This window comes from Saimiri boliviensis, chromosome 13, assembly GCF_048565385.1.
Source record: "Saimiri boliviensis isolate mSaiBol1 chromosome 13, mSaiBol1.pri, whole genome shotgun sequence".
Lineage (NCBI taxonomy): Eukaryota > Metazoa > Chordata > Mammalia > Primates > Cebidae > Saimiri > Saimiri boliviensis.
In genome coordinates this window covers 78,267,990-78,294,635 of record NC_133461.1, presented here as the reverse complement: position 1 = coordinate 78,294,635, position 26,646 = coordinate 78,267,990, and the positions used below count along the sequence as shown (strand labels likewise).

At 48.8% G+C, this 26,646-nt stretch overlaps 1 protein-coding gene across 1 annotated transcript in view; it reads left to right on the top strand.

Annotated features, from left to right (window-relative positions):
- Positions 1 to 8,344: 8,344 nt before the first annotated feature.
- The window catches only part of EIF4EBP1 (eukaryotic translation initiation factor 4E binding protein 1), a 33,778-nt gene continuing 15,476 nt past the window's right edge, over positions 8,345 to 26,646 (top strand). The window contains exon 1 of the mRNA XM_039463353.2: positions 8,345 to 8,558. Within this exon, the coding sequence (XP_039319287.1) occupies positions 8,414 to 8,558 (145 nt within the window). The 5' untranslated portion in view covers positions 8,345 to 8,413. The remainder of the gene's footprint in view (positions 8,559 to 26,646) is intronic.

Sequence of the window (26,646 nt, the reverse complement as noted above, 5' to 3'; positions counted from 1 at the left end):
TGTCTCCAAAAAAAGAGTTTTCTTGAGCCAAAGTCAGAACAGCTGCCCAGGAAACACTTCGAAGTTGCTTTGGGAAAGTGCTCTGCTTGGTTTTTGTTACAAGTAAGTTGTTGTTTTTGTTTTGTTTTGTTTTTATTAGACACAGGGTCTCACTCTGTCACTCAGGCTGGATTGCAATGGTGAAATCATAGCTCAGTGTGGTCTCCTGGACTCAAGTGATCCTCTTGGGCTTCAGCCTCCCAAGTAGCTGGGATTACATGCATGTGCTGCCATGGCATGTGCCTGGCTACTTTTTTTTTTTTTTTTAGAGATGGGATCTTGCTATGTTGCACAGGATTTTCTGAAACTCCTGGGCTCAAGCAATTCTCCTGACTAAATCTCCCAAAGTGTTAGGATTATAGACGTGAACCATTGTGTCCAAACACAAGAAGATTTTTTTTTTTCTTTTTTTTTTTTTTTTGAGATGGAGTTTCGCTCTTGTTACCCAGGCTGGAGTGCAATGGCGCGATCTCGGCTCACCGCAACCTCCACCTCCTGGGTTCAGGCAATTCTCCTGCCTCAGCCTCCCGAGTAGTTCGGATTACAGGCATGTGCCACCATGCCCAGCTACTTTTTTGTGTTTTTGGTAGAGACAGGGTTTCACCATGTTGACCAGGATGGTCTCGATCTCTTGACCTCGTGATCCACCCGCCTCTCCCAAAGTGCTGGGATTACAGGCTTGAGCCACCGCGCCCGGCCAGATTTTTTTTTTTTTAAATGGAGTCTCACTCTGTCGCCCAGGCTGGAGTGCAGTGGTGCCATCTCAGCTCACCCCAACCTCCACCTCCCAGGTTCAAGCAATTCTCCTGCCTCAGCCTCCTGAGTAGCTGGGATTACAGGTGTGTACCACCGTGCCCAGCTAGTTTTTGTATTTTTAGTAGTGACAGGGTTTCACAATGTTGGCCAGGCTGGTCTCAAACTCCTGACCTCGTGATCCGCTCACCTCGGCCTCCCAGAGTGCTGGGATTACAGGTGTGAGCCACCGCACCCAGCCACAAGTAGATTTTTAAAGGCAAAAGGGAAGGAGTGAGGCTGATGTAGAGTTCTTCAACAGGAATTTTTATTTGTTTACACAAATAACATTGGTTAGTGATTGCTATATGTTGCAGAGCTATAGGGTATGAGTTACCGTGTCTGGCATATGGCACTTTCAGGTTAATTTTATGTTTGCTTGGTATCAGCTAACATAATGAGTGGCTCAGAGAGGTAGTTACTCAGCTCATGGGGTGTAGGGAGATGTGGCTGCTGTTGGATTTCAATGCCTCTCTGGGCTTGATAAAAAAAAGTTCTTTTTTTTTTTTTTTTTTTTTGAGATGGAGTTTCGCTCTTGTTACCCAGGCTGGAGTGCAATGGCGCGATCTTGGCTCGCCGCAATCTCCACCTCCTGGGTTCAGGCAATTCTGCCTCAGCCTCCTGAGTAGCTGGGATTATAGGCACGTGCCACCATGCCCAGCTAATTTTTTGTATTTTTAGTAGAGACAGGGTTTCACCATGTTGACCAGGTTGGTCTCGATCTCTTGACCTCGTGATCCACCTGCCTCGGCCTCCCAAAGTGCTGGGATTACAGGCTTGAGCCACCATGCCCGGCCTTTTTATTTCTTATTTCTTATTTTTTTTTTTTCTTTGAGACAGGGTCTCTCACTCTGTCACTCAGGCTGGAGTGCAGTGGCACACTTACAGCCTCGACCTGCTTGGGCTCTGTTGATGCTCCTGGCTCAGCTTCCCTAGCAGCTGGGACTATAGGCATGCACCACCAGACCCATCTAATTTTTTTGGTAGTTTTTATAGAGACAGGATCTTACTACATTGTGTAGGCAGGTCTTAAACTCCTGGGCTCAAGCGATCTGCCCGGCTCAGCCTCCCAAAGTGCTGGGATTACAGGCGTGAGCCACCACACCCAACTAAAAGTTTCATTTATTTCTCAGGTACTATGTGCCGAGAGCTGTTCTTCCCTTTGAAGTCCCTGCTCACATAGAATGGGTCTTCTATTGGAGGAGATGAAAAAAAATCCTAGAGCAGTTGGTAGTCGTCCAAACTATTGCAGTGGGAAGGAGATGATTCAAAAGAATATCAAAGGCTGAGCACAGTGGCTCACGCCTGTAATCCCAGCACTTTGGGAGGCCGAGGTGGTAGATCACCTGAGGTCAGAAGTTTGAGACCAGCCTGGCCAACACGGTGAAACTCCATCTATACTAAAAATACAAAAAATTAGCCAGGCATGGTGGTAGACACCTGTAGTCCCAGCTACTTGGGAGGCTGAGGCAGGAGAATCGCTTGAACCTGGGAGGGGGAGGTTGTGGTGAGCCAAGATCTTGCCATTGCACTCCAGCCTGGGCAACAAGAGTGAAACTCTGTCAAAAAAAAAAAAATATATATATATATATATAGATATAGATAGATAGATAGATAGATAGATAGATATATTAAGCCTAGGATGTGGTAAAAATTGCAGACCCTACTCTGAGCCACTAGGATTTTATGTAAAGCCTTGAGCCCATGGAGCTGCTACAGGTAGCTAGACAGGCATGAGTGGGGCAGGACAGGGCTCTCTCTCTCCCTACCAGTGGGTAGGAATATAGGGTGATGGTTTGGCAATTATCACATTGCCTCTCTAGAGTGATAAATTGGCAGCCAGCACCAGGGAGAGGCCATTTCCTGATGGCTCGCACCTGTGGCACTAAAGTGTTAATGGAATGCAGACGTCAGGGAAAAGCAACTTCCGCAGCATGCACACTAAGAGAAAAAATGGTGGGGCCAGGCGTGGTGGCTTATGCTTGTAATCCCAGCACTTTGGGAGGCTGAGGCAGGTGGGTCACCTGAGGTCAGGAGTTCAAGACCAGCCTGGCCAACAGAGTGAAACCCCATCTCTACTAAAAACACAAAAGTTAGCCAGGTGTGGTGGCGCGTGCCTGTAATCCCAGCTACTCAGGAGGCCGAGGCAGGAGAATTGCTGGAACCTGGGAAGCAGAGGTTGCGGTGAGTTGAGATTGAGCCATACACTCCAGCCCAGGCTGACAACAGTGAGACTCCCTTCGGGAAAAAAAAAAAAACAAAAAGGTGGAGTATGACCTTCCAGGGGCACTCCACCAGAAAAAGGAAGAAAGCCTCAGACGGACATGTGTACACCTTCCTAAATACACTGCGCATGCTCACTTCCCAAGGGGAAGGAGGGCACCGTGCTTGCAAGCAGCCCACCCTAAGGGAAGAATCATGGGAAAAGACCCATGAAGTCCTAGGATCAAGGTTAAACACCATGCCTGTTCTTCAAGAGAGAGTCTCACCCAGGCTCTCTCTCTCCTGTTCTAAAGCCATTTTAAATAAACTTCCACTCCTGCTCTGAAACTTGCCTTGGTCTCTTTTTCTGCCTTATGCCCCTCAGTCAAATTCTTTCTATTTTTAGGACTTTATATCCCCCTTTTTTTTTCAGCTTTTAAGTTCAGGAATATATGTGCAGGATGTGAAGGTTTGTTACATAGGTAAGCATGTGCCATGGTGGTTTGCTACACAGATCATCCCATCACGTAGGTATTAAGTCTGGCATCCATTAGCTATTCTTCTTGATTGTCTCCCTCCCTCTACCCTCTGAATTCCCTCTTCTGAGGTATCTCTACTAAAAATGCCAAAATGGTGGCACCAACCTGTAATCTCAGCTACCTGGGAGGCTAAGGAACAAGGTTTGTGGTTGGTGTTCACTTATCAGGCAAAAAAGGTGGAGGCTGCAGTGAGCAAAGATCACCCCACTCCAGCCTGAGTGACAGAGCAAGACTCTGTCTTTAAAAAAAAAAAAAAAGGTGCCGGGCGCGGTGGCTCAAGCCTGTAATCCCAGCACTTTGGGAGGCCGAGGCGGGTGGATCACGAGGTCAAGAGATCGAGACCATCCTGGTCAATATGGTGAAACCCCGTCTCTACTAAAAATACAAAAAAAAGTAGCTGGGCATGGTGGCACATGTCTGTAACCCGAGCTACTTAGGAGGCTGAGGCAGGAGAATTGCCTGAATCCAGGAGGCGGAGGTTGCGGTGAGCTGAGATCGTGCCATTGCACTCCAGCCTGGGTAACAAGAGCGAAACTCCGTCTCAAAAAAAAAAAAAAAAAAAAAAGGCCGGATGCCATGGCTCACGTCTGTAATCCCAGCACCTTGGCAGGTGGGCAGATCACAAGGTCGGGAGATTGAGTTCATCCTGGCCAACATGGTGAAAGTGTCTCTACTAAAAATACAAAAAAATTAGCTGGGCATGGTGGCACATGCCTGTAGTCCCAGCTACTCGGGAGGTTGAGGCAAGATAATTGCTTGAACCCAGAAGGTGGAGATTGCAATGAGCTGAGATAATGCCACTGCACTACAGCCTGGGCAACAGTGTGAGACTCCATCTCAAAAAAAAAAAAAAAAAAAGAATTGTAATCCCCAATACTGGAGGAGGGCCTTGTGGGAGGTGATTGGATCATGGAGTAGTTTCTCATTGTTTAACACCATACTCTCTTGGTGCTGTCATTGCAATAGTAAGTTCTCATGAGATCTGGTTGTCTAAAAGTGTGTGGCACCTCCCCCTCTCTCTGTTCCTCCTGCACTGGCCATGCAAAGTACAGGCTCACTCTTTGCTTCCACCATGATTGTAAGTTTCCTGAGGCTTCTGCAGAAGCCATTATGCTTCCTGTATACCCTGCAGAACCATGAGTCCATGAAACCTATCTCCTTTACAAATTACCCAGACTCAGGTTTTTTTGTTTTGTTTTGTTTTGTTTTGAGATGGAGTCTCGCCCTGTTGCCCAGGCTGGAGTGCAGTGGTGCAATCTCGGCTCACTGCAACCTCTGCCTCCTGGGTTCAAGTGATTCTCCTGCCTCAGTCTCCCTAGAGTTGCTTTGATTACAGGCACACGCCACCACACCCAGCTAATTTTTGTGTTTTAGTTGAGACAGGGTTTTGCCATATTGGCCAGGCTGGTCTCCAATGCCTGAGCTCAAGTGATCCACCTGCCTCAGCCTCCCCAAGTGCTGGGATTACAGGCATGAGCCACCGCTCCAGACCTTCAGGTATTTCTTTATAGCACTGTGCAAGATTAGGTGGAGAAAAGGCATACAGTTCATTTAAGCACGCATAGCACCAGAAAATTGTAGGAGAATTACCCAGTAAGTCAATGGGGTACAGATGGTTATATGAGACATCGCCACCACCTGTGGGGTCTGTCATGGAAGCCCTGACTCCACAACGGATGAGTAAAATACACTCACACACAAAGTACAGCGAACAAGTAGGCTAGGGAGCTTGTCCACTCAGAGGGCGGATTACAACTACCCAGCCCCTCAGTAGCTGCTCCTCCTCGCATTTATTCAGTATAGATTTTATAACAGAGGTTCTAAGTCAGGCGTCCCCAAACTACGGCCCGCGGGCCGCATGCGGCCCCCCAAGGCCATTTATCCAGCTTCCCACCGCACTTCAGGAAGGGGCACCTCTTTCATTGGTGGTCAGTGAGAGGAGCACAGCATGTGGCGGCCCTCCCACGGTCTGAGGGACAGTGAACTGGCCCCCTGTGTAAAAAGTTTGGGGATGCCTGGTCTAAGTCAACACGCTTGTGGTAATTAACATGGTTAAAAGAGTGGTTTTATGAATGATAAAAGCTTTGGTTCCTAGGCCCAGAACAAACACCATTAATGAGTAATCCCCCTTCCCCGCCTGCCCCCTAGAGGACCATGTGGGACAAAGTTTACATGAGTAATCAACTATTTAGAGTAGAGACAAAGGAATGTGGGGTAAACAGACTTAACTGGGGAAGCTTCTATTATCCCTAATCTTCACCCTATGACCTAATGCTCTAAGGTAAGGACCAGCTGCCTTCAGTCTGCCCCATTATTACAAGTCACTGAAAACCTTTCTGCCTTCCAAAACGTTTGAGATTATAATTTTTTTTTTTTTTTTTTTAGACAGAGTCTCTGTTGCCAGGCTTGAGTGTAATGATGTGATCTCAGCTCACTGCAACCTTTGCCTCCTGGATTCAAATAATTCTCCTGCCTCAGCCTCCTGAGTAGCTAGGATTACAGGTGTGTGCCACCATGCCTAGCTAATGTTTGTATTTTTAGTAGAGATTGGGTTTCACCATGTTGGCTGGGATGGTCTTGATCTCTTGACCTCGTGATCCACTTGTCTAGGCCTCCCAAAGTGTTGGGATTATGGGCGTGAGCCACCACACCCAGCCAAGACTATAATCTTAGAACTTCCCTAAGATTTCCCTTAATATTTTGCCAACCACCCTGAGTGAACCCAACAGTTATACAGCCTTTTTATTAGGAGAAAGGGAAGTGGGGAAATGTGGATGATTTTAGGAGGGTTCTAAAAGATTTTTAAGAGAATTCAGGCCAGGCGTGGTGGCTCACACCTGTAATCCCAGCATTTTGGGAGGCCAAGGTGGGCAGATCATGAAGTCAGGAGATGGGTTTCCCCATGTTGCCCAGGCTGGCGTCAAAGTCCTGGGCCCAAGCAATCCTCTTGCCTCAGCCTCCGAAAGAGCTGGGATTACAGGCATGAGTCACTGCGCCCGGCCTAGATATATATATTTAAAAGATATATATATTTAAAAGGTGTTTTTCTCTCCCAGGATCTCGTTTTTTGGGGAAAAAAAGGCTTTTTTTCTTCTCAGTTAACTGAATTCTGTTTTCTTCATGTGCTTCTGTCTGCCTCTCCTTCCTTTTGCCACCCTCTGCTGCCTGAGGGACATTAAATAGTTTCTAACAGCCAGGTACAGTGGCTCATGCCTGTAATCCTAGCCTTTTGGGAGGCCAAGGTGGGGGGATCACAAGGCCAGGAGTTGAAGAACACCCTGGCCAATATGGTGAAACCCCATCTCTACTAAAAATACAAAAATTAGCCGGGGGTGCTGGCAGGTGCCTGTAGTCTCAGCAACTTGGGAGGCTGAGGCAGAAGAATCGCTTGAACCCAGGAGGCAGAGGTTGCAGTGAGCCGAGATTGTACCACTGCACTCCAGCCTGGGCAACAGAGCAAGACTCCATCTCAAAAGAAAAAAAAAAAAAAAGTGAGACCAAACTCAACAGGTCTCCCCATCTCGGACCTTGTCCTCCTTGACCCATCCCAAAACTCCACTGGCTACTAGTTATCTTTCCTAAAAACAATACTAATCATGTCATCCCCCCACTTAAAAGAGCTCTGATATCTCCTGCCTCTCTAAGACAACGTCCAAGCAGTTTGGCATGATTTGAAAAACTCAGCGACCTGACCCCAATTTCCTTTTTGAAAAATTATTACATATTTTTTAGAGATAAGGTCTCTGTCCGAGGTGGAGTGTAGTGGTGTGATCACAGCTCACTGGAGTCTCCAACTTCTGGGCTCAGGCAATCCTCCAGCCTCAGCTTCCTAAGCAGCTGGGATGACAGGTGCACCACCCAATTTCCCTTTTGAACCGTCCTCTCTTCTTCACCCTCTTCCCCACATGTGCATACAATGATAGGAACTTCTCAAACCCAAGTTTTTCCACCCTCGGTCCTTCTTGCATTTTTCTCTCTCCCCTTGAACATCATCCATGCATAAATACACGCATGCATGCATGCATGCATCCATCCATCCTTCAAGGAGTACCTACTAAACATCCATCCATCCATCCAAGTACCTACTAAACCTCAGGCAGTGGGGTGGGCATTGGACCCAATTCAGGGGCTATCGGGAAACCTCTTTGACAAACTATTACTCCTCCCCTACGCGTCCTCCCTCCCCGCCGCCCCCAACTCTAAATTTAGCTCCCAGGACGCTGCTGGTTGGTTCACTCCTCCTCCCACCCCTTCTCTTCCTCTCTAAAGGCCAGGAACGGAATTGTTAGCCCCTCCACACCCACCTCCATCAAGGTCAAGAAATTGAGGTGGGGTGAGCATGACCAGTCAATCCCACTTTCTCATCTGAGGAACCGAGGCAACGAACAGGGGGTGCCGAAGGGTACACCGGGCCTGAAGTCTTAATGCCGAAACCGGGCCTTCCTGCAGTGGGCCGGGTCAGCTCGGATCTCCGCCCGGTCCCGAGACGCCGCCCTCAACCCAGCGAAGGATTAAGGTAGGTGAGCTATCCCGCCCGCCACCCCACCCGGGTCCCTGCCAGAATGGCACCGAGGGACCCGAGATCGGAGGAGCAGTCGCTGGGGGGCGGTGCAGAGGAGCCCGTGAGCAGGCGAGAGTGGATCGAGGGGCGGCGGGAGAACCCACGTGCAAGCAGCGGCCTGGAGCTGGGTAGGGCTGCCGCGCGGACTACAAATCCCAGGGGCGTGGGTCTGGAGAGGCGGAAGGGGCGTCCTGGGGCGGGGCGGGCCGGGGCGAGGCGGAGCGAGGCTGCAGGCGCTGGAGGGCCGGGAGAGGTTCGCGGGTGCAGCACACAGGAGACCATGTCCGGGGGCAGCAGCTGCAGCCAGACCCCAAGCCGGGCCATCCCCGCCACTCGCCGGGTAGTGCTGGGCGACGGCGTGCAGCTCCCGCCCGGGGACTACAGCACGACCCCCGGCGGCACGCTCTTCAGCACCACCCCGGGAGGTAGGCGCGGGCTCTGGGACGCCGCGTGCCGGCTCCCGGGCGGGCGGGAGGATTGGGAATCGCGGATCGGACCGGGTGTCCAGGCTCAAGGGCGCCGTGGCTGGAAAGAACGGAGAAGGGGCGTCGGGGAGACCGCGAGGGTCATGGAAGTGGCCGCCCGGCTGCCCTCCGAGTGCGTCGTCCAGACCCGAGCTGCAAACTGCCCCGTTCGTTTCCTCTTTCTGTTAGGTGTCAGACAGCTGACACCTAACTAACAAGCACGCCTCCAGGACGGCCACATGCCGAGCTGTGCTGCCCCTTGTGGATGTTGGGGGCGCTCCCCAGGCGGGATAGGGCGGGGTCAGTGTGGCCCACGATCCAGGAGAGGCCCAGCCTGGTGTTTTTATGGGATGAGTTGGGATAAATGATTCCTACAGGGCCGTTTTTTTCCCGAGGCACCCCTAGTTTTGCGTTGGACACTCGCGCTCTGACGGAGGTTTTGGTCTGGGGGTGCTCCCCTGCTCCAGCAGCGCCTCCCGGGCACCTGTGGCACGTTCCCCACTTATGCGAGTGGGATCTCCGCGGAGGGGCCTGGCGCCACGGGCCGGGCTGTGCAGAAAAGCACGTTCTTCTGTCCGGGGGGAGGAGGAGGCCCCGTGTGACCTCCCTGGGAGAGGATGAGGAAGAGGAAGCTGAGCTGGCTTGGCACGGGTGGGGTGGACAGCCTTGGGCTGCCCTCAGGAACCTGGCATTCCCTCCCAGCCCCGGAGCCCCAGCGCACAGGCGCTGATGAAACCTACGCTCCTGTTTGCATGATGAAATAAATCCTCGTGGCTCACCACTCTGGTCCCATCCTCGCACTGTCCCCACTCCTTTTGCTCCTCTCCCTCCATCCTCCTCCACGCTGCTTTCCAAACTACTGGAAAACGCGACAGATCCCGGCGCTTGGCTCGGTGGCGGTGGGGGTCACATGCTTATTTTCTCAGGCAGATTCTGCCCCACCGGCAGCAAGCACGGCCGGATCCGAGGTCCTCTGCCGTTTGATCCAAAACATACACTGTTAGAACGGTTAGGGATCTTGTCCAGCTCTGCCGCCTTGTTCTACAGAGCCCGGCACTGAGGCCTCAGAGCTGGAACACGTGTCTGTTGCCCATTGTCACACCGTTTTCCCAGATTTGGCAAGAAATAGCAACCAGGCAGACAACGGAGGAATGCTTCCTCTTCTGTTAGAAATGATCTGAGGAGAAGCTCGCAGGGGCTCTTGTTGCCACTCCCGGCTCATCCTCTTTCCCTTGCTGGGTCTTTTGTAGTCCATGCTGTTCTCCTTTGTCTCTGTCACAATGGTCTACCAGGCCAATTCCTGACACTTTTGGAGTTCTTTCAACTGAGGGGGTAAGTGTCTGCTGGATTTGTTCAGGGTGGGCCCTGAGGCTGGCCTGAAGGTGCAGGGAGCCCCTTTGCACCCTTCGTTGCTGGATTCTTGGGTCAAATTGGAAGCCAGGAATACTGTTTATAGGCACTTCTGGCTGAGGTACCAAGATTCATGCCTGTAATCCCAGCATTTTGAGGAACCAAGACAGGAGAATTGCTTGAGGCCAGGAGTTCAAGACCAGCCTGGGCAACATAGTGAGACTCCATATCTACAAAAAAAAAAAAAAAACAAAACAAAAAAAAAACAAACAACAACAAAAAGAATGTTGTCCTAGCTACTCCAGAGGCTGAGGCCAGAGGATCACTTGAGGCCAGGAGTTGGAGGCTGTAGTGAGCTATGATTGATCACTGCAGACCTTATCTCTAAAATAAATAATAAATGTAAAATATAGGAACTTTGAATCCACTTTTCACTTTGGATTGGGAAGTGAGGAGTAGTCAGGGGGCTGACAGACCATAGCAAATCCCACTCCCTTTGAAGGTCTTTAGCAGTAGCGGGAGGGGAGAAGGGGCTTCTGCATCGGGGCATAGCATATGTTTCTGAGATTACTGGAAGAAGCTAGCAGTGCCAGGAACCTAAAGCCAGCTCACTCTCTGGGGCGTCCTGTGGAGCAAGTACAACTCACAGTCCCTAAGCCAGGGAAATCCGGCTTACTTCTACTAAAGTCAAGCAAGCCTGGTCAGCCTCGATTAGCCAAGGTGTGGACTCTTCCTCCAAAGCCCATCGTAGCCCACTTTTGCCAGGGCAGAGAAGCTGAAATGGTCACATCCTGGGACCCTTTGGCTCCAGAGCAGAATACTGCCACTCACTCTTCCATGTGCATGAGGATAACTGGGGTCTTCATTTAAGGCATATTCTGATTCTGTAGGTGGGGGTGGGGACCAGATTCATCATTTCTTTTCTTTCTTTCCTTCTTTTCTTTTTCTTTTTTCTTTTCTTTTCTTTCTTTTTTTTTTTTTTTTTTTTTTTTTTTTTGAGACAGGGTCTACTCTGTCGCCCAGGCTGGAATGCAGTGGTGTGATCTTAGCTCACAGCAACCTCCATCTCCTGGGATTAAGCAATCCTCCCACCTCAGCCTCCCTGATACCTGGGACAACAGGCACATGCCACCCACAGCCGGCTAATTTTTGTATTTTTTGGTAGAGACGGGTGTTTCACCATGTTGGGCAGGCTGGTCTCCAACTCCTGACCTCAAGTGATCTGCCCGCCTCGGCCTCCCAAATGCTGGGATTACAGGTGTGAGTCACCATGCCCAGCCTAGAGTCAGCATTTCTAACTAAGTCAGCATTTCTAAGCTCTCAGTGATTGGTGCACATACCACACTCTGAGTACTCAGGAATTAGTGGAACATAACTTCCCTTACCTTTCAGATCTCTGGAGTCTGGAAAAAAAAAAAAGATGGTTCCATTTGAGATAAATTTTGAAGTTGGCTTCAGCATCCGTCTCTAAATCATGGTGTGGAAAGCCAGGCTTTTGATAGCGTGTCTGCACCTGCTTACTTAGAGGGACTGTCAGCTTCTCAGGAATAACCAATGGAGTAAATGCCCTCCAGTCACTCCTGCTGGGAATAGCCCTCAAGTGATTGTCCCTGGAGGGAAAGAAGCAGGAGTTGGATGGAACTGTCCCCATTCCTATAACTCCAGTTTGCTTTCCGTTTTTGTTTGTTTGTTTTTTAAACCTGAGATAAGGTCTTACCCTGTCACCCAGGCTAGAGTACAGTGGCATGAGTACAGTGGCATGATCATAGCTCATTGCAGTCTCAAACTCCTGGGCTCAAGTGATCCTCCTGCCTCAGCCTTGCAAGTAGCTGGGACTATTGGCACGTGCCATCATGCCCTGCTAATTTTTAAATTTTTTTGTAGAGGCGGGATCTCTCTGTGTTGCTCAGGCTGGTCTCAAACTCCTGGGCTCAAGCAATCCTCCCACCTCAGCCTCCCAAACTGCTGGAATTACAGGCACCTCACCTGGCCTCTAGTTTGCTTTCCATGGTCATTAACCATTTGTACACTGAGGCCCTGCTCTGAGGTTAGCTGTCTGGAGTACTTAAGAGAATTTTGCCAAAGGGAGTGTCATTTATGAATATTTGAGTCTGTGGAGTCTTGGAAATATCCAGCAATACCGTAAACTGCCCATTAGCCAACAGAACATTTGAGTGGGTCAGAAAGAAACCTTCCCCCATCAATTTCCACATTCCCAGCTCCATGTTGCCTCTTTGCCTCCGAAGCCTACAAACAGGCTTGGATGGCAGTCCTGCCTAAGACCTGTGCCTGGATAGGGTGAATCAGAGGTGAGCAGGTAGGGCTGCAGGTGTTAATGACACCCTGTTTGGTTAAGCAAACAAGGTCTGTGCCCAGGAAGCTTACCTTGGAACAGCTCCCAGGTCTTTGCACATGAAACAGTGCTGGGAAGAGAGGGACGTAGACTGGGCACCGAAGCCACAGCACAGCCCATGTCCTGAGGCCTTAAGTCACATAGAGGGAAGAAGTTATTATTAAGGACCGGTTAAAAGAGTTTGGACATTAATGCAGTGAGGAAGAAAAAATGGGCCCTCTTCTCACATTGACCCGAGCTTCCTTTTAAAGTGTTTGAAGGAGCTGGGTGCAGTGGCTCGCTCCTGTAATCCCAGCTACTAGGAAGGCTGAAGCAGGAACGTTACTTGAGGCCAGGAGTTTGAGACCTGAGTAACATAGTGAGAGACTCTGTCCGTATAAATTAAATAAATAAAAAAATTTTTAAGTGTTGGAAGCGTTCCACACTGTGTCCCTAATTAAACATTTGGTGGGGGGTTCCTGGTGTAGAGCATCCCAAACTCCCTCCAATGCTCAGACTCCTTGTTTTTTTTTTGTTGTTGTTGTTGTTTGTTTATTTTTAGATGGAGTTTTACTCTTGTTGCCCAGGCTGGAGTACAGTGCCGCAGTCTTGGTCACTGCAACCTATGCCTCCTGGGTTCAAATGAGTCTCCTGCCTCAGCCTCCTGGCTAGCTGGGATTACAGGCATATACACCACGCCCAGCTACTTTTTGTATTTTTATTAGAGACAGGGTTTTACCATGTTAGTCAGGCTGGTCTCCAACTCCTGACCTCAGATGATCCACCCGCCTCGGCCTCCCAAAGTTTTGGGATTACAGGCGTGAGTCACCGTCTCTGACCTTACTATTTTATTTTATTTTATTTTATTTTATTTTATTTTATTTTATTTTATTTTATTTTATTTTTGAGGCAGAGTCTCACTCTCTTGCCCAGGCTAGAGTGCAGTGCCCTGATCTCAGCTCACTGCAGCCTCCATCTCCCAGGTTCAGGTCAATTCTCCTGCCTCAGCCTCCTGGGTAGCTGGGATGACAGGCACATACCACCATGCCCAGATAATTTTTTTTTTCCTCGAGACAGAGTCTTGCTCTGTTGCCCAGGCTAGAGTGCAATGGTACAATTTCACCTCACTGCAACCTCTGCCTCCTGGGTTCAAGCAATTCTCCTGCCTCAGCCTCCCGAGTAGCTGGGACTACAGGTGCACACAACCATGACCAGCTAATGTTTTGCATTTTTAGTAGAGACGGGCTTTCTCCATGTTGGTCAGGCTGGTCTCAAACTCCTGACCTTGTGATCCACCCACCTCAGCCTCCCAAAGTGCTGGGATTACAGGTATGAGCCACCCCATCCAGCCTATTTTATTTTATTTTTGAGGCAGTCTTGTTCTGTCACCCAGGTTGGAGTGCAGTAGCACTATCTCGACACACTGCAGCATCTGCCTCCTAGGTTCAAGCAATTCTCCTGCCTCGGCCTCCCAAGTAGCTAGGACCACACACCCGGCTAAATTTTTGTATTTTTGGTAGAGATGGGGTTTCACCATGTTGGCAAGCTTCATCTCAAACTCCTGGTCTTAAGCGATCCACCCGCCTCAACCTCCCAAAGTGCTCGGATTACAAGTATAAGCCACCACCTCTGGCCAGGCTCCTTGATTTTATTTTTATTTTTATTTTTTGAGACAGAATCTTGTTCTGTCACCCAGGCTGGAGTACAATGGTGTGATCTTGTTTTGCTTTGTTTTTTTTTTTTTTTTTTTTTGAGATGGAGTCTTGCTCTGTTGCCAGGCTGGAGTACAGTGGCACGATCTTGGCTCACTGTAACCTCCACTTTCCAGGTTCAAGCTAAATTCCCCTGCCTCCGCCTCCCAAGTAGCTGGGACTACAGGCCTGTGCCACCACGCCCCTGCTAATTTTTTGTATTTTAGCAAAGATGGGGTTTCACCATGTTGGCCAGAATGGTCTCAATCTCCTGACCTAATGATCCGCCGACCTCAGCCTCCCAAAGTGTTGGGATTATAGGTGTGAGCCACCACGCCCAGCCTGTAATGGCATGATCCTGGCCCACTGCAACCTCTGCCTCCTGGGTTCAAAGCAATTCAGCCTCCCAAAGTGCTAGGACTATAGCCATGAGCCACCATGCCTTGACCCCCTAGTTCTTTATTTTTTGAAAGGAGAGGCCAGGTGCAGTGTCTTACACCTGTAATACCAGCACTTTGGGAGGCTGAAGCAGACAGATCACCTGAGGTCAGGAGTTTGAGACCACCTTAGCCAACATGGTGAAACCCTGTCTCTAATAACAATACAAAAAATTAAAAAAAAAAAAAAATTGCCAGGCCTGGTGGTGGGAGCCTGTAATCCCACCTACTCTGGAGGCTGAGGCACAAGAATCACTTGAACATGGCAGGCGGAGTTTGCAGTGAGTCAAGATGATGCCATCGTATTCCAGCCTGGGTGACAAGAGTGAAATTTTGTCTCAAAAAAAAGGGTGGGGGGGGGCAGTTTGATTTTTATTTTTCTTCCTAAAAGAGCAAAAAAAGCCCTTCAATTAGCAAATTTTGGGAAAAAGTCAGCAGAGCAGTGCCATATTTATCCATTGGCATAAAGTAGTGAGGCATTTTCTCATATGGACCTTTATTTTAATGTTCTGGAAGATGAGTTAGGAAGGCACAGCAACAGTTTCTGGGGTTTTTTTTTTTGTTTTGGTTTTGTTTGGTTTTTGAGACAGGATCTTGCTTTGGATTTTGAGACAGGGTCAACTGACAAGTCAGGCTGGAGTGCCGTAGCAGCCTCAACCTCCTGGGCTTACGTGATCCTCCCACCTCAGCCTCCCAAGTAGCTGGGACTACAGGCATGCACTACCATGCCCGGCTGATTTTTGTATTTTTTGGTAGAGATGGGGTTTCGCCATGTTGCCCACGCCGGTCTCAAACTCGTGAGCTAATCCACCTGCCTTGGCCTCCCAAAATTCTGGGATTATCGGCAGGCGCCACCGCGCCTGGCCTGAAACGGCACAGCAATACTGAAAAAAAGGAACATTGCTTTCTTGGGTGAGTTTTTAAATAAAAACGTTCACTTATATGCACACAAATTCTTGCCTGTGCCAACAAATTCATGAAAAACCTGTTTCTTTCTGGTCTGACTTAGACCCTGCCTGGGGTCTCTCTTCATTATGATTCACAGCGAATGAATCACACGTATTTGTTTAAGTGTTTGTTCCCTAGGTTAGCCAGGAAATTTTTTCAGGCAGTCTTACTCATCTTTGTATCCACAGGACCTAATGCCAGGTCTAGTATTTGGAAAGTGAAGAGTTGGAAAGAAGGCTAGAACGAAAGCGTTCCTCTCAGGATAGCCTAGTTTTCTTTTTTCTTTTTCTTTTTTTTTTGAGACAGAGTCTCACTCTGTCACCCAGGCTGGAGTGCAATGGCATGATCTCGGCTCACTGCAACCTCCACCTCCCAGGCTCAAGCGATTCTCCTGCCTCAGCCTCCTGAGTAGCTGGGATTACAGGTGCGTGCCACCATGCCCAGCTAATTTTTGTATTTTTAGTAGAGACAGGCTTTCAACATTTTGGCCAGGCTGGTCTCGAACTTCTGACCTTGTGATCCACCTGCCTCGGCCTCCCAAAGCGCTGGGATTACAGGCGTGAGCCACCGCGCCGGGCCAATAGCCTAGTTTTCTTACCATCAGGCCTGGGTCTCCACTGGCTCAATGATGTTGTTTAAATTTCCTTTTCTGTCCTTTAAGTTGCAGGGTATGAGTGTTTATCTCAGAATGCCCCAGGGGCAGAAATTAACTTTCTCTGTTTTGATGTTGTTGTTGTTGTCTGTTTTTTTGTTTGTTTTTTGAGACAAGGTCTGGTTTTTTGTTTGTTTTTTTGTTGCAAGTTGGAGGACAGTGGCATGATCATGGCTCACTGCAGCCTCGACCCCCTGCGCTCAGGTGATTCTCTTGCCTGAGCCTCCCCAGTAGCTGGGACTATAAGCACATGCTGCCACCACGCCTGGCTAATCTTTAAATTTTTAGTAGAGACAGAGTTTTGCCATGTTGCCCAGGCTCGTCTGGAATTCTTGGACTCAAGCGATCTACCACCTCAGCCTCCCAAAGCACTGGGATTACAGGCATGAGCCACTGGACCAGCCAGAGAATGACTTTCTCTGAACCTTCCTACTTACCCTCATACAGATGGTCCCCACTTATGATGGTGCGGCTACAAATTTTGGCTTTACAATGGTGTGAAAGTGATATGCATTCAGTAGGAATTGTACTTTTTAAAATTGTTTTTGAGACAAGACTCTCATTCTGTTACCCACGCTAGAGTGCAGCGGCATGATCTCAGCTCACTGTAACCTCTGCCTCTCAGGCTTAAGCCATCCTCCCATCTCAGCCTCCCAAGTAGCTGGGGCTACAGGTGTGCACCACCACACCTGGCCTAGAAATTGTACATTGAATTTTGAATTTTGATCTGTTTCTGGGCCAGCAATATGAGGTATATGCTCTCGAGACGCTCAGCAGGGACAGTTTGCTGCAGCTCCCATTCAGCCCTGCAAATGTGAGGACAAACAGCCAATTACAAGCTTGTCCAACCCGAGGCCTTTGAGCCATGTGTGGCCCTGGATGGCTTTGAATGAGGCCCAATACAAGTCCATTAATTTCCTTAAAACATTTCAAGATTTCTTTTTCAATTTTTAACCTCATCAGCTATTGTTAGTGGTTTTTTTTATTAGTGTTAGTGTTTTATTTTATTTTATTTTATTTATTTATTTTTTTTGAAACGGAGTTTCGCCCTTGTTACCCAGGCTGGAGTGCAATGGCGCAATCTCGGCTCACCGCAACCTCTGCCTCCTGGGTTCAGGCAATTCTCCTGCCTCAGCCTCCTGAGTAGGTGGGATTACAGGCACACGCCACCATGCCCAGCTAATTTTTTGTATTTTTAGTAGAGACGGGGTTTCACCATGTTGACCAGGATGGTCTTGATCTCTTGAACTCGTGATCCACCCGCCTCGGCCTCCCAAAGTGCTGGGATTACAGGCTTGAGCCACCGCGCCCGGCCCATATATGTATATATATATATATTCCACACCCGGCTAACTTTGTAGAGACAGGGTTTCTCCATGTTGGTAAGGCTGGTCTCGAACTCCCGACCTCAGGTGATCTGGCCACCTCAGCCTCCCAAAGTGCTGGGATTATAGGCATGAGCCACCTCGCCTGGCCAGTGTTATTGTATTTTATGTGTGGTGCAAGACTAGAGTCTAGTGTGCTGTGTTACTAGATGATTTTGCCCAACTGCAGGCTAATGTAAGTATTCTGAGCACATTTAACGTAGGGAAGGCTAAGCTATGATGTTCAGTAGGTTAGGTATACTAAATGCTTTTTTTTTTTTTTTTTTTTTTTTTGAGATAGAGTCTCATTCTGTCGCCCAAGCTGGAGAGCAATGGTGCAATCTCTGCTCACTGCAACCTCCACCTCCCAGGTTCAAGCAATTCTCCTGCTTCAGCCTCCTGGGTAGCTGAGATTAGAGGCATGCGCCACCACGCCCGGCTAATTTTGTATTTTTAGCATAGGTGGTTTTTCACCATGTTGGCCAGGCTGATCTTGAACTCCTGACCTTGAGTGATCTGCCCGCCTTAGCCTCTCAAAGTGCTGGGGTTATAGGTATGAGCCACCACACCTGGACCTGATATTTTCTACATATGCTGGATTTATTGGGACATACTTCAGTGTAAGTCAAGGAACATTTGTATTACAGATAACAGTATTGATGATAATACTTTTCCCAATATTACTGAACAGGGAGTGGATACTACTTTTTATTTTATTTTAATTCTTTTCTTTTCTTTTTTAACTTTTTACAGATAGGATCTCCCCTCTGTGGCCCAGGCTGGAGTGCCTATGGGCTGGCGTGCAGTGGCACGATCACCACTCACTATAACTTTGAGCTCCTGGGCTCAAGCAGTCTTCCTGCCTCAACCTCCCAAGTAGCTGGGACCACAGGCACACGCTACCACACCTGGCTAATTTTTATTTTTTTGTAGAGATGAGATCTCTCTTTGTTGCCCAAGCTGGTCTTGAACTCCTGGTCTCAAGCAGTCCTCCAGCCTCAACCTCACAAAGCATTGGGATTACAGATGTGAGCCAATGTACCTGGTGACTTTTTCTTATACTGAACAAATCAGTATTGGGGCTAGGGTCTCAGACACTGGGACTGATGATCTTTATTTATCTGTTTCCATCCAGTATTGCTGACAAGACAAGAGTAGATAATTTCTGCCCACTGGCATTTGGGCGCTCAAGGGCATGGGCAGCAAAGGGCTCCTTATAATCTAACTGTTCTACCCATGAAAGCTCATGAAGAGAGCTCAGATACTAGGCTCAGAGGATCAGGGTTTCTTAGCTGCCCAGGGACACTTCATGAAAATGGTTGTATCAGTTAGCTATTGCTGTGTAACAAGCCATCCCCAAACAGTAATTAAGCAGGAGCAATTTGTCATTTCTCTCCATCCTTTGGGCTGATAGGGTTCTTGGCAGACCTTGCCTGAGCTTACTCATATGGCTGCATACAGTTGACAGCTGGATTGTCCCGGAGTGAAAGCTCCAAGATGGTCTTATCCAAATATCTGGGCCACTGCTGGGGACAGCCAGAAGCTTGGGAGTTCACTCTATCCTCTTGGTCTCTCAACATTCTGATCACTTAGTAGTCGAGCTTCAGTTCTATTTACACGGCATTTTCCAAGGCCACTTAAGGCCTAGGATCAGAAGTCCCATAACATCACTTATCAAGTATTCTGTCAGTCAAAGCAAGTCACAGGGCCAGCCCAGATTCAGGAAAACAGGAAGTAAATGCCTTTTATTTTTTGAGATGGAGTCTTCCTCTGTTGCCCAGTCTGGAGTGTTGCGGCCGGATCTCGGCTCACGGAAACCTCTACTTTCCGGGTTCAGGCGATTCTCTTGCCTCAGCCTCCCAAGTAGCTGGGATTACAAGCCTGCACTACCATGCCCAGCTAATTTTTTTTTTAAGAGGAGTCTCACTCTGTCACCAGGATGGAGTGCAGTGGCGCGATCTTGGCTTACTGCAACCTCCGCCTCCTGGGTTCAAGCGATTCTCCTGCCTTAGCCTCCCAGTAGCTGGGATTACCGGTGCCCACCACCACGCCTGGCTAATTTTTTTGCATTTTTAGTAGAGACGGGGTTTCACCCTGTTGGCCAGGCTGGTCTGATGGATCAGGGATTGATACATTGGTCTGATTCGTCCGCTGCAGCCCCTGAAAGTGCTGGGATTACAGGCGTGAGCTACCAGGTCCAGCTGGCTAATTTGTGTATTTTTAGTAGAGACAGGGTTTTACTACATTGCCCATGCTGGTCTTGAACTCCTGAGCTCAGGTGATCCATCTGCCTTAGCCTCCCAAAGTGCTGGGATTACAGATGTGAGCCACCATGACTGGCCTTTTTTGTCTGTTTGTTTGAGACAGAGTCTCACTCTCTCCCCCAGGCCAGAGTGCAGTGGTATGATCTCAGCTAACTACAACTTCCACCTCCCACGTTCAACTGCTTCTCTTGCTTCAGCCTCCCAAGGAGCTGGGACTACAAGTGCCTGCCACCATGCCCGGCTAATTTTTGTATTTTTAGTAGAGACAGGGGTCTCACCATGTTGGCTAGGCTGGTCTTGAACTTCTAACCTCAGATGATCTGCCTGCTTTGGCCTCTGAAAGCACTGGGATTACAGGTGTGAGCCACCACGCTTGGCAGGAAATACGTGCCTTTTAATGAGAGAAGTTACCTGCACAAACAGGAATGGAGGAGTTGTAGGAGCCACATTTTCGAATAAGCTTCCACAAGGGCCAGACCTCAAAGAATGGGCCTTGGAGGGAACGTGCTGCCCTTCCTGATGTGTGGCCAGCACAGCGAGGACCAGGTGTGGAAGCCGACTGGAATCACAACCGTGTGAATCAGGGTTAGTTTAAGAACAAAGGACACCTTCCTGAAGGTACTGACTCATAGGTCCCATACTCTGTCTTCAAGGCCTTACATTCAGCTCCACAGAGCAAACCATGCAGGGTCGGGTACAGTAGCTCATGCCTGTAATCCCAGCACTGTGAGGCCAAGGCGGGTGGATTGCTTGAGGCCAGGGGTTCGAGACTGGCTTGGCCAACATAGTGAGACCCTGTCTTTGCAAAAAAGTTCACAAACTAGCCAGGCGTAGTGGCATGTACCTGTAGTCCTAGCTACTTGGAAAGCTGAGGCAGGAAGATCGCTGGAGCCCAGGAATCAGAGGTTACAGTGAGCTATGATCACGCCACTGCACTCTAGCCTGTGTGACAGAGTGAGACCCTGTCTCAGTAAGAAAAACAGAAAAGCAAACCACACAGGTGGCCATGATGCTGGACCACTAAGCAATATTCCTCTCTGTGTCATGCCTTCATTGCAAGCCACCACCCAGACCACCTCCTCTTCCCTCTCCAAGTGTCCTGTCAGCCAGGCTTTAGGAACATGCCTCAGAGGAGCCCACACCTGCCCTGCCCTATCCAGCACTCCCATATGAACATCCTTAATTTTCTGGAGTACTTGCGATAGGATGGACTTACTTATCTGTGCCCAGCAGTACAAAACCAGGCAGGAACGAGAAGAGCAGAGGGTGTAGTCGGATCAACAGTGTGCAAGTCTCTTGCCTTAAAGAGTGTGTGTGTGAGTCTGTGGTGTAAACAGATTTCTCTATTCTGCCCTTCTGAACGCAAGGGTAGAGTGGGCCTGTGTTAGTTTACTGTGGCTGCCATAACAAAATACCAAAGATTAGATGGTTTAAACAAAATGAGGCTGGGCGCCTGTAATCCCAGCACTTTGGGAGGCCGAGGCGGGCGGATCACAAGGTCAGGAGTTTGAGTAGCCTGGCCAATATAGTGAAATCCAACCTCTACTAAAAAATGTCAAAATTAGCTGGGTGTGGTGGCGTGTACCTGTAGTCCCAGCTACCTGGGAGGCTGAGTCAGGAGACTAGCTTGAACCCAGAAGGCAGAGGTTGTAGTGAGCCAAGACCATGCTGTTGCACTCCATCTTGAGTGACAGAACAAGACTCTGTCTCAAAAAATAAAAATAAAAATAAAAATTATCTCCCAGTTCTGGAGGCTGAAAGTCCAGGATCAGAGTGCCAGCAGGGTTGGGTTCTGAGGCCCTTCTCCTTGACTTGCAGATGGCCACCTTCTCCCTGTGTCTGCACATGGGCCTTCCTCTGTCTGCATCCAAGTCTCTTCTCATAATGACCTCAGTCAGTTTTGATTGGGGCCCTACCCTAACAAACTCATTTTTTTTTTTTTTTTTTGAGACGAAGTTTCGTTCTTGTTACCCAGGCTGGAGAGCAATGGCACGATCTTGGCTCACCGCAACCTCCGCCTCCTGGGTTCAGGCAATTCTCCTGCCTCAGCCTCCTGAGTAGCTGGGATTACAGGCACGTGCCACCATGCCCAGCTAATTTTTTGTATTTTTAGTAGAGATGGGGTTTCACCATGTTGACCGGGATGGTCTCGATCTCTTGACCTCGTGATCCACCCGCCTCGGCCTCCCAAAGTGCTGGGATTACAGGCTTGAGCTACCGCGCCCGGCCACAAACTCATTTTAATTTAATCATCCCTCCAAATATAGTTATATTCTGAGGTACTGGGGTTTGGGTTTCAACATAAGGGTTTGGAGGGCAGGCCGAGCATGGTGGCTCATGCCTGTAATCGCAGCTACCAGGAGGAGGCTAAAGCAGGAGAATCTCTAGAACCTGGGAGGCAGGGGCTGCAGTGAACTGAGATCATGCCACTGCACTCCAGCCTGGATGACAGAGCGAGACCCCATCTCAAGAAAAAAAGTTTTGGGGGGCGATGCTGTTCAGCTATTCAGCTCATAACAGGGCCATTCCCCTTCCCAACTGGGTCAGCAATCACTGCTGTTTGTAATGGCAGACATTTCAGAAGACCATTCCCTAATGGTAAAGAATTTCAGAGATAGTTTCACCACTGAGTGCATTTGAAGTGTTTGGGAGGGGACAAAGGAAGGGGAGGAGGTTGGACAGCAATCAGAATAATTAGCTCAGCTATTTTGTTCTGAAAGTTTCTGTCTAAGCCAATTTTCTTCTTTTTTCTTCTTTTTCTTTTCATTCTTTCTTTTTTTTTTTTGAGGCATAGTCTTGCTCTGTTGCCCGGGCTGGAGTGCAGTGGTGCAATCTCAGCTCACTGCAACCTCCACCTCCTGGGTTCAAGCAATTCTCTTGCCTCAGCCTCCTAAGCAGCTGGGACCACAGGCGTGCGCAACCACACCCGGCTAATTTTGTATTTTTAGTAGGGACGGGGTTTCACTATGTTGGCCAAACTGGTCTTGAACTCCTGACCTCAGACGATCCACCTGCATTGGCCTCCCAAACTGCTGAGATTACAGGCATGAACCACTGTGCCCGGCCCGAAGCCAATTTTCAAAGAAACTGACTTATTCTCTCCATGCCAGGGCCTGGGAGAGAGAGGCTGCTAATTGTCCCCGTCTGGTATTCAGCAGCTTCATAAACTCCTGGTCCCTGAGAAATGTTGGGGTCTTGGTTCTCTTTGCGGAGGTGGGTGGTTGAGGGGCAGAGGTAAAGAAAAGCCTTGGACCGAGCGTGCTCTGTGTCTTTCACCAAGATGTCCCCCTCTGCCAGTTCTGTCCTGCTTGTTAAATAATCCAGCCAGCCAGAAAAGCCACCCAGACACATGCGATTCCTCTCCAGACTGGCGAGGAGGGAGGGAAGACGGAAATTCTGGCATGTGGGTGTATTTACCTCCAGGTTAACAGGGGGCTGCTGCCCAGACCTGGAGTTCAGATTGTCCAGGGTGTTCTGCTCACTGGCTGTTGGCTTGAAACTGAGCACAAGCATTAGGACCTCCCCAACCCCGGCCCTGTTGTGAAATGCTGTCCCTCTCCCTGGAATGGGAACAGCAGTTCTAGGAATTCCATCCTCGTACTCTCACTAAGCCCCACATCCCCCCATCCAGGGGAAGAACGCTTCTGCCAAAGGAACCCCAGGGGAAAGTGAGGGACATGAGCGGCTCAGTTTACAGAAGCCCTGTCTAGCTGTGGAATATGGGCACTGGAGGGCGGTGGGGAAGCATTCAAGACAGGGAACATCCTGTTCTGACAAGCACCCAGAAGTCTAAGACCTCTTAATTTTTCCAGCCAAGAGTGTTAGCTAAGGGCTAGTAGCCTGGTCTGCCTTACTAATTTTATTTTATTTTGTAGAGACTGGGTCTCACTTTGTAACCCAGGCTGGAGTATAGTACCATGATCCCAGCTCACTGCAGCCTTGAAAACCTGGGCTAAAGTGATCCTCCTGCCTAGGCCTCTGGAGTAGCTGGGACCATAGGCACACACCATCTTGACAGGCTACTTTTTAAATTTTTTATAGCAATGGGGGTCTCACTATATTGCCCAGGCTGGTCTCAAACTCCTGGCCTCAAGCAATCCATGTGCCTTGTCCTCCCAAAACTCTGTGATTGCAGGCATGAGCCACTGCACCTAGCCGGTCTTGCTGATTTTAAACAGTAGAAGGCATTTAGGATTGGAGTCAAGGCGGGTTAGGCTGGACTCTGGATGGCTGTGAAGGGACAGCCTTTCTGGGTCTCAGTTTCCTTTTCTGGAAGGTGAGGCTCCTCCATGGGCAGTTGTAAGGGGGACTAAGACCTAGCACATCAGACTGTGAGCACAGACCAGAGGGGATGATGGATGGCAACCAGGATTGCTGTATGCACCTCACCTGAAAATCCAAGCCTTGGCTGGGTGCCACGCCTATAATCCCAACACTTTGGGAGACCAAAGTGGGCAGATCACAAGGTCAAGAGATCGAGACCATCCTGGCCAACAGAGTGAAACCTGTCTCTGCTAAAAATACAAACACCTGTAATCCCAGCTACTCAGGAGGCTGAAGCAGGAGAATCACTTGAACTAGGGAGCTGGAGTTTGCAGTGAGCCAAGATCAAGCCACTACACTCAGCCTGGGCAACAGAGTAAGACTCTGTCTCAAAAAAAGAAAAAGCTAAGCCTTCATCATGCAGCACTTCAGTGCTCCTTGGCCTCCAAAAAAATGCTCCCTGTTCCGGCTTATGACATCTTTCTCTGGTTGTATATGTTCTCCCAAGTGATCTTCTTTTTAACAGCAATTATGTGAGTGTCACTGTATTCTCATACAAAGAACTTTGATGTTCTTTATTTTATTTAATCTTCATGATACTCCTCTGAGGTTTGGATTTTGTGATTTCCTCCCTCTTAAGCTGAGGAACGAAAGAACAACTTGCAACTCAGGGACTGGTATGTGGCAAGCCCAGGTCTGAACCCGGAATGCCTGCCTCCAAGCACTGTGCTATTTGTACAGTTAGTACCTGCCAACGAGGAGATCCTAAAAATAAATGGCACATGCCTGGTGCTTTCAAAATAGTTTGAATGAGCCTAGTATAGTGCCCTTGTTTTACAAGTAAAGGAAACTAAAACCTAAGGGAATGTCTCTGTGGCTTTATTTAGTGTAATCCCAGAACTTCAGGAGGCCAAGGTGGGTGGATTGCTTGAGCCCACAAGTTCAAAACCAACCAAGGCAGCATGACAAAACCTCATCTACAAAAAATAAATTAGCTGGTCATGGTGGCGCATGCCTGTATGCCCAGCTACTTGGGAGGCTGAGGCAAGAGGATCACTTGAGCCCAGGAGGCAGAAGTTGCAGTGAACCTAGATCACACTCCAGCCTGGGCAACAGAGAAAAATGCTGTCTCAAAAAATAATAATCATGATAATTAATTAAAATATTTATTTACTTATTTTTAGAGACAGATCTTGTTCTATCTCCCAGGCTACTGTGCAACGGTACAATTGTAGCTCCCTGCAGCCTTGAATTCTGGTTCAAGCCATCCTCCTGCCTCAGCCTCCTAAGTAGCTGGGACTGCAGGAATGCACCACTATACCTGGCTAATTTTTTTTTTTTTTTTTTTTTTTTTTTTTTTAAGATAAAGTCCGTTCTGTCACCCAAGCTGGAGTGCAGTGGTGTGATCTCGGCTCACTGCAACATTAGCCTCCCAGGTTCAAGCAATTCTCCTGCTTCAGCCTTCCAAGTACCTGGGATCACAGGCGTGTGATCCAGCCACCACATCCAGCTAATTTTTGTATTTTTAGTAGAGATAGGGTTTTACCACGTTGATCAGGCTGGTCTCAAACTCCCGACCTCAGGTGATCCACCTGTCTCAGTCTCCCAAAGGGCTGGGATTACAGGCATGAACCACCACACCTGGCCTATGCCTGGCTAATTTTTAACTTCTTTTGTAGAGATGAGATCGCGCCTTGTTATCCATGCTGGTCTCGAACCCCTCTGTTTCTTTATCTGTCGAAAGCAAACTGCTGTCACCACAAAGCATGCCTTGAAAAAAATATGTATTATTCCTATATTTAGTGCACATCTGGAGTTTAAAATTCCAAAGGATACTGCCTAGGAAACATGCTGAAGTTCATGATGGTTCTTGGTTTCCGTGGACCTAAAAAGGATGGAGGACGCCCTCACCCTGTCCCCTCCAAGTCTTTGTCCTGGGTTGCTTACCTGTCCTATGATTTGTCCTTTTGACTGATAATTGGTTCCTGGTATGGATGAGACTGAATAAATGGTGAAATATGTCACCTGGACCCATGCAGGTCATGATAATAGCTAGAATTGTATGGGGCTTACATTGTGTCAGCCACTGTTCAAATCCGTACAGTAACCCTATGAAGTTGGGACTATCATCATCATCGCCATTCTTGCAGAAGCAGAAACTGAGGCTCAAAGAGCTTAAGTCATAACTTGCCCAGAGTCACGAGAGCTGGTAAATGGTATGACAGAGCTGGGTTTCCAAAGGCTTTCTGATAGAAGGAGCCTCCGTGACTGCCCACAGATAGTTCAAGACCAAACCTTGAACTCTACCCTCAGCACGCGACAGGGGCTGGATCCCAGCTACACAGATGGTTTGAGGCATAAGGCAGGAGTGCTCCTCTCTTCTCCTCCTGCCCTGCTGGGAGGCAGGGTTCTGGATCGCCCTGCCTTGCACCTGCAGGTTGGCAGTAGAGGTCAGCCTTAGCCCACTTCCCTCACCCCTTGGGCGCTGTAGAACTGGGTGAGATGGATGTTTCTCTGGGCCAAGGGTTTAGGGTCAGGCTGCCTGAAGCAGGAAGATGGGCTTGGGATTTGTGTCCCTCTGTGGTCTCCCCTTAGGGCTGTCTGTGGACTTAACATGCTTGGCTGTCATCACTTGTTTACAGGTCTTTCTCAACTAAATTAGATAAGGTTTAGATTTAGGTGCTTTTACTACATCTGACTTTTTAATATCCCTAGCACCTGGCACGGCGCTGGAACAAAGTAAAGTTT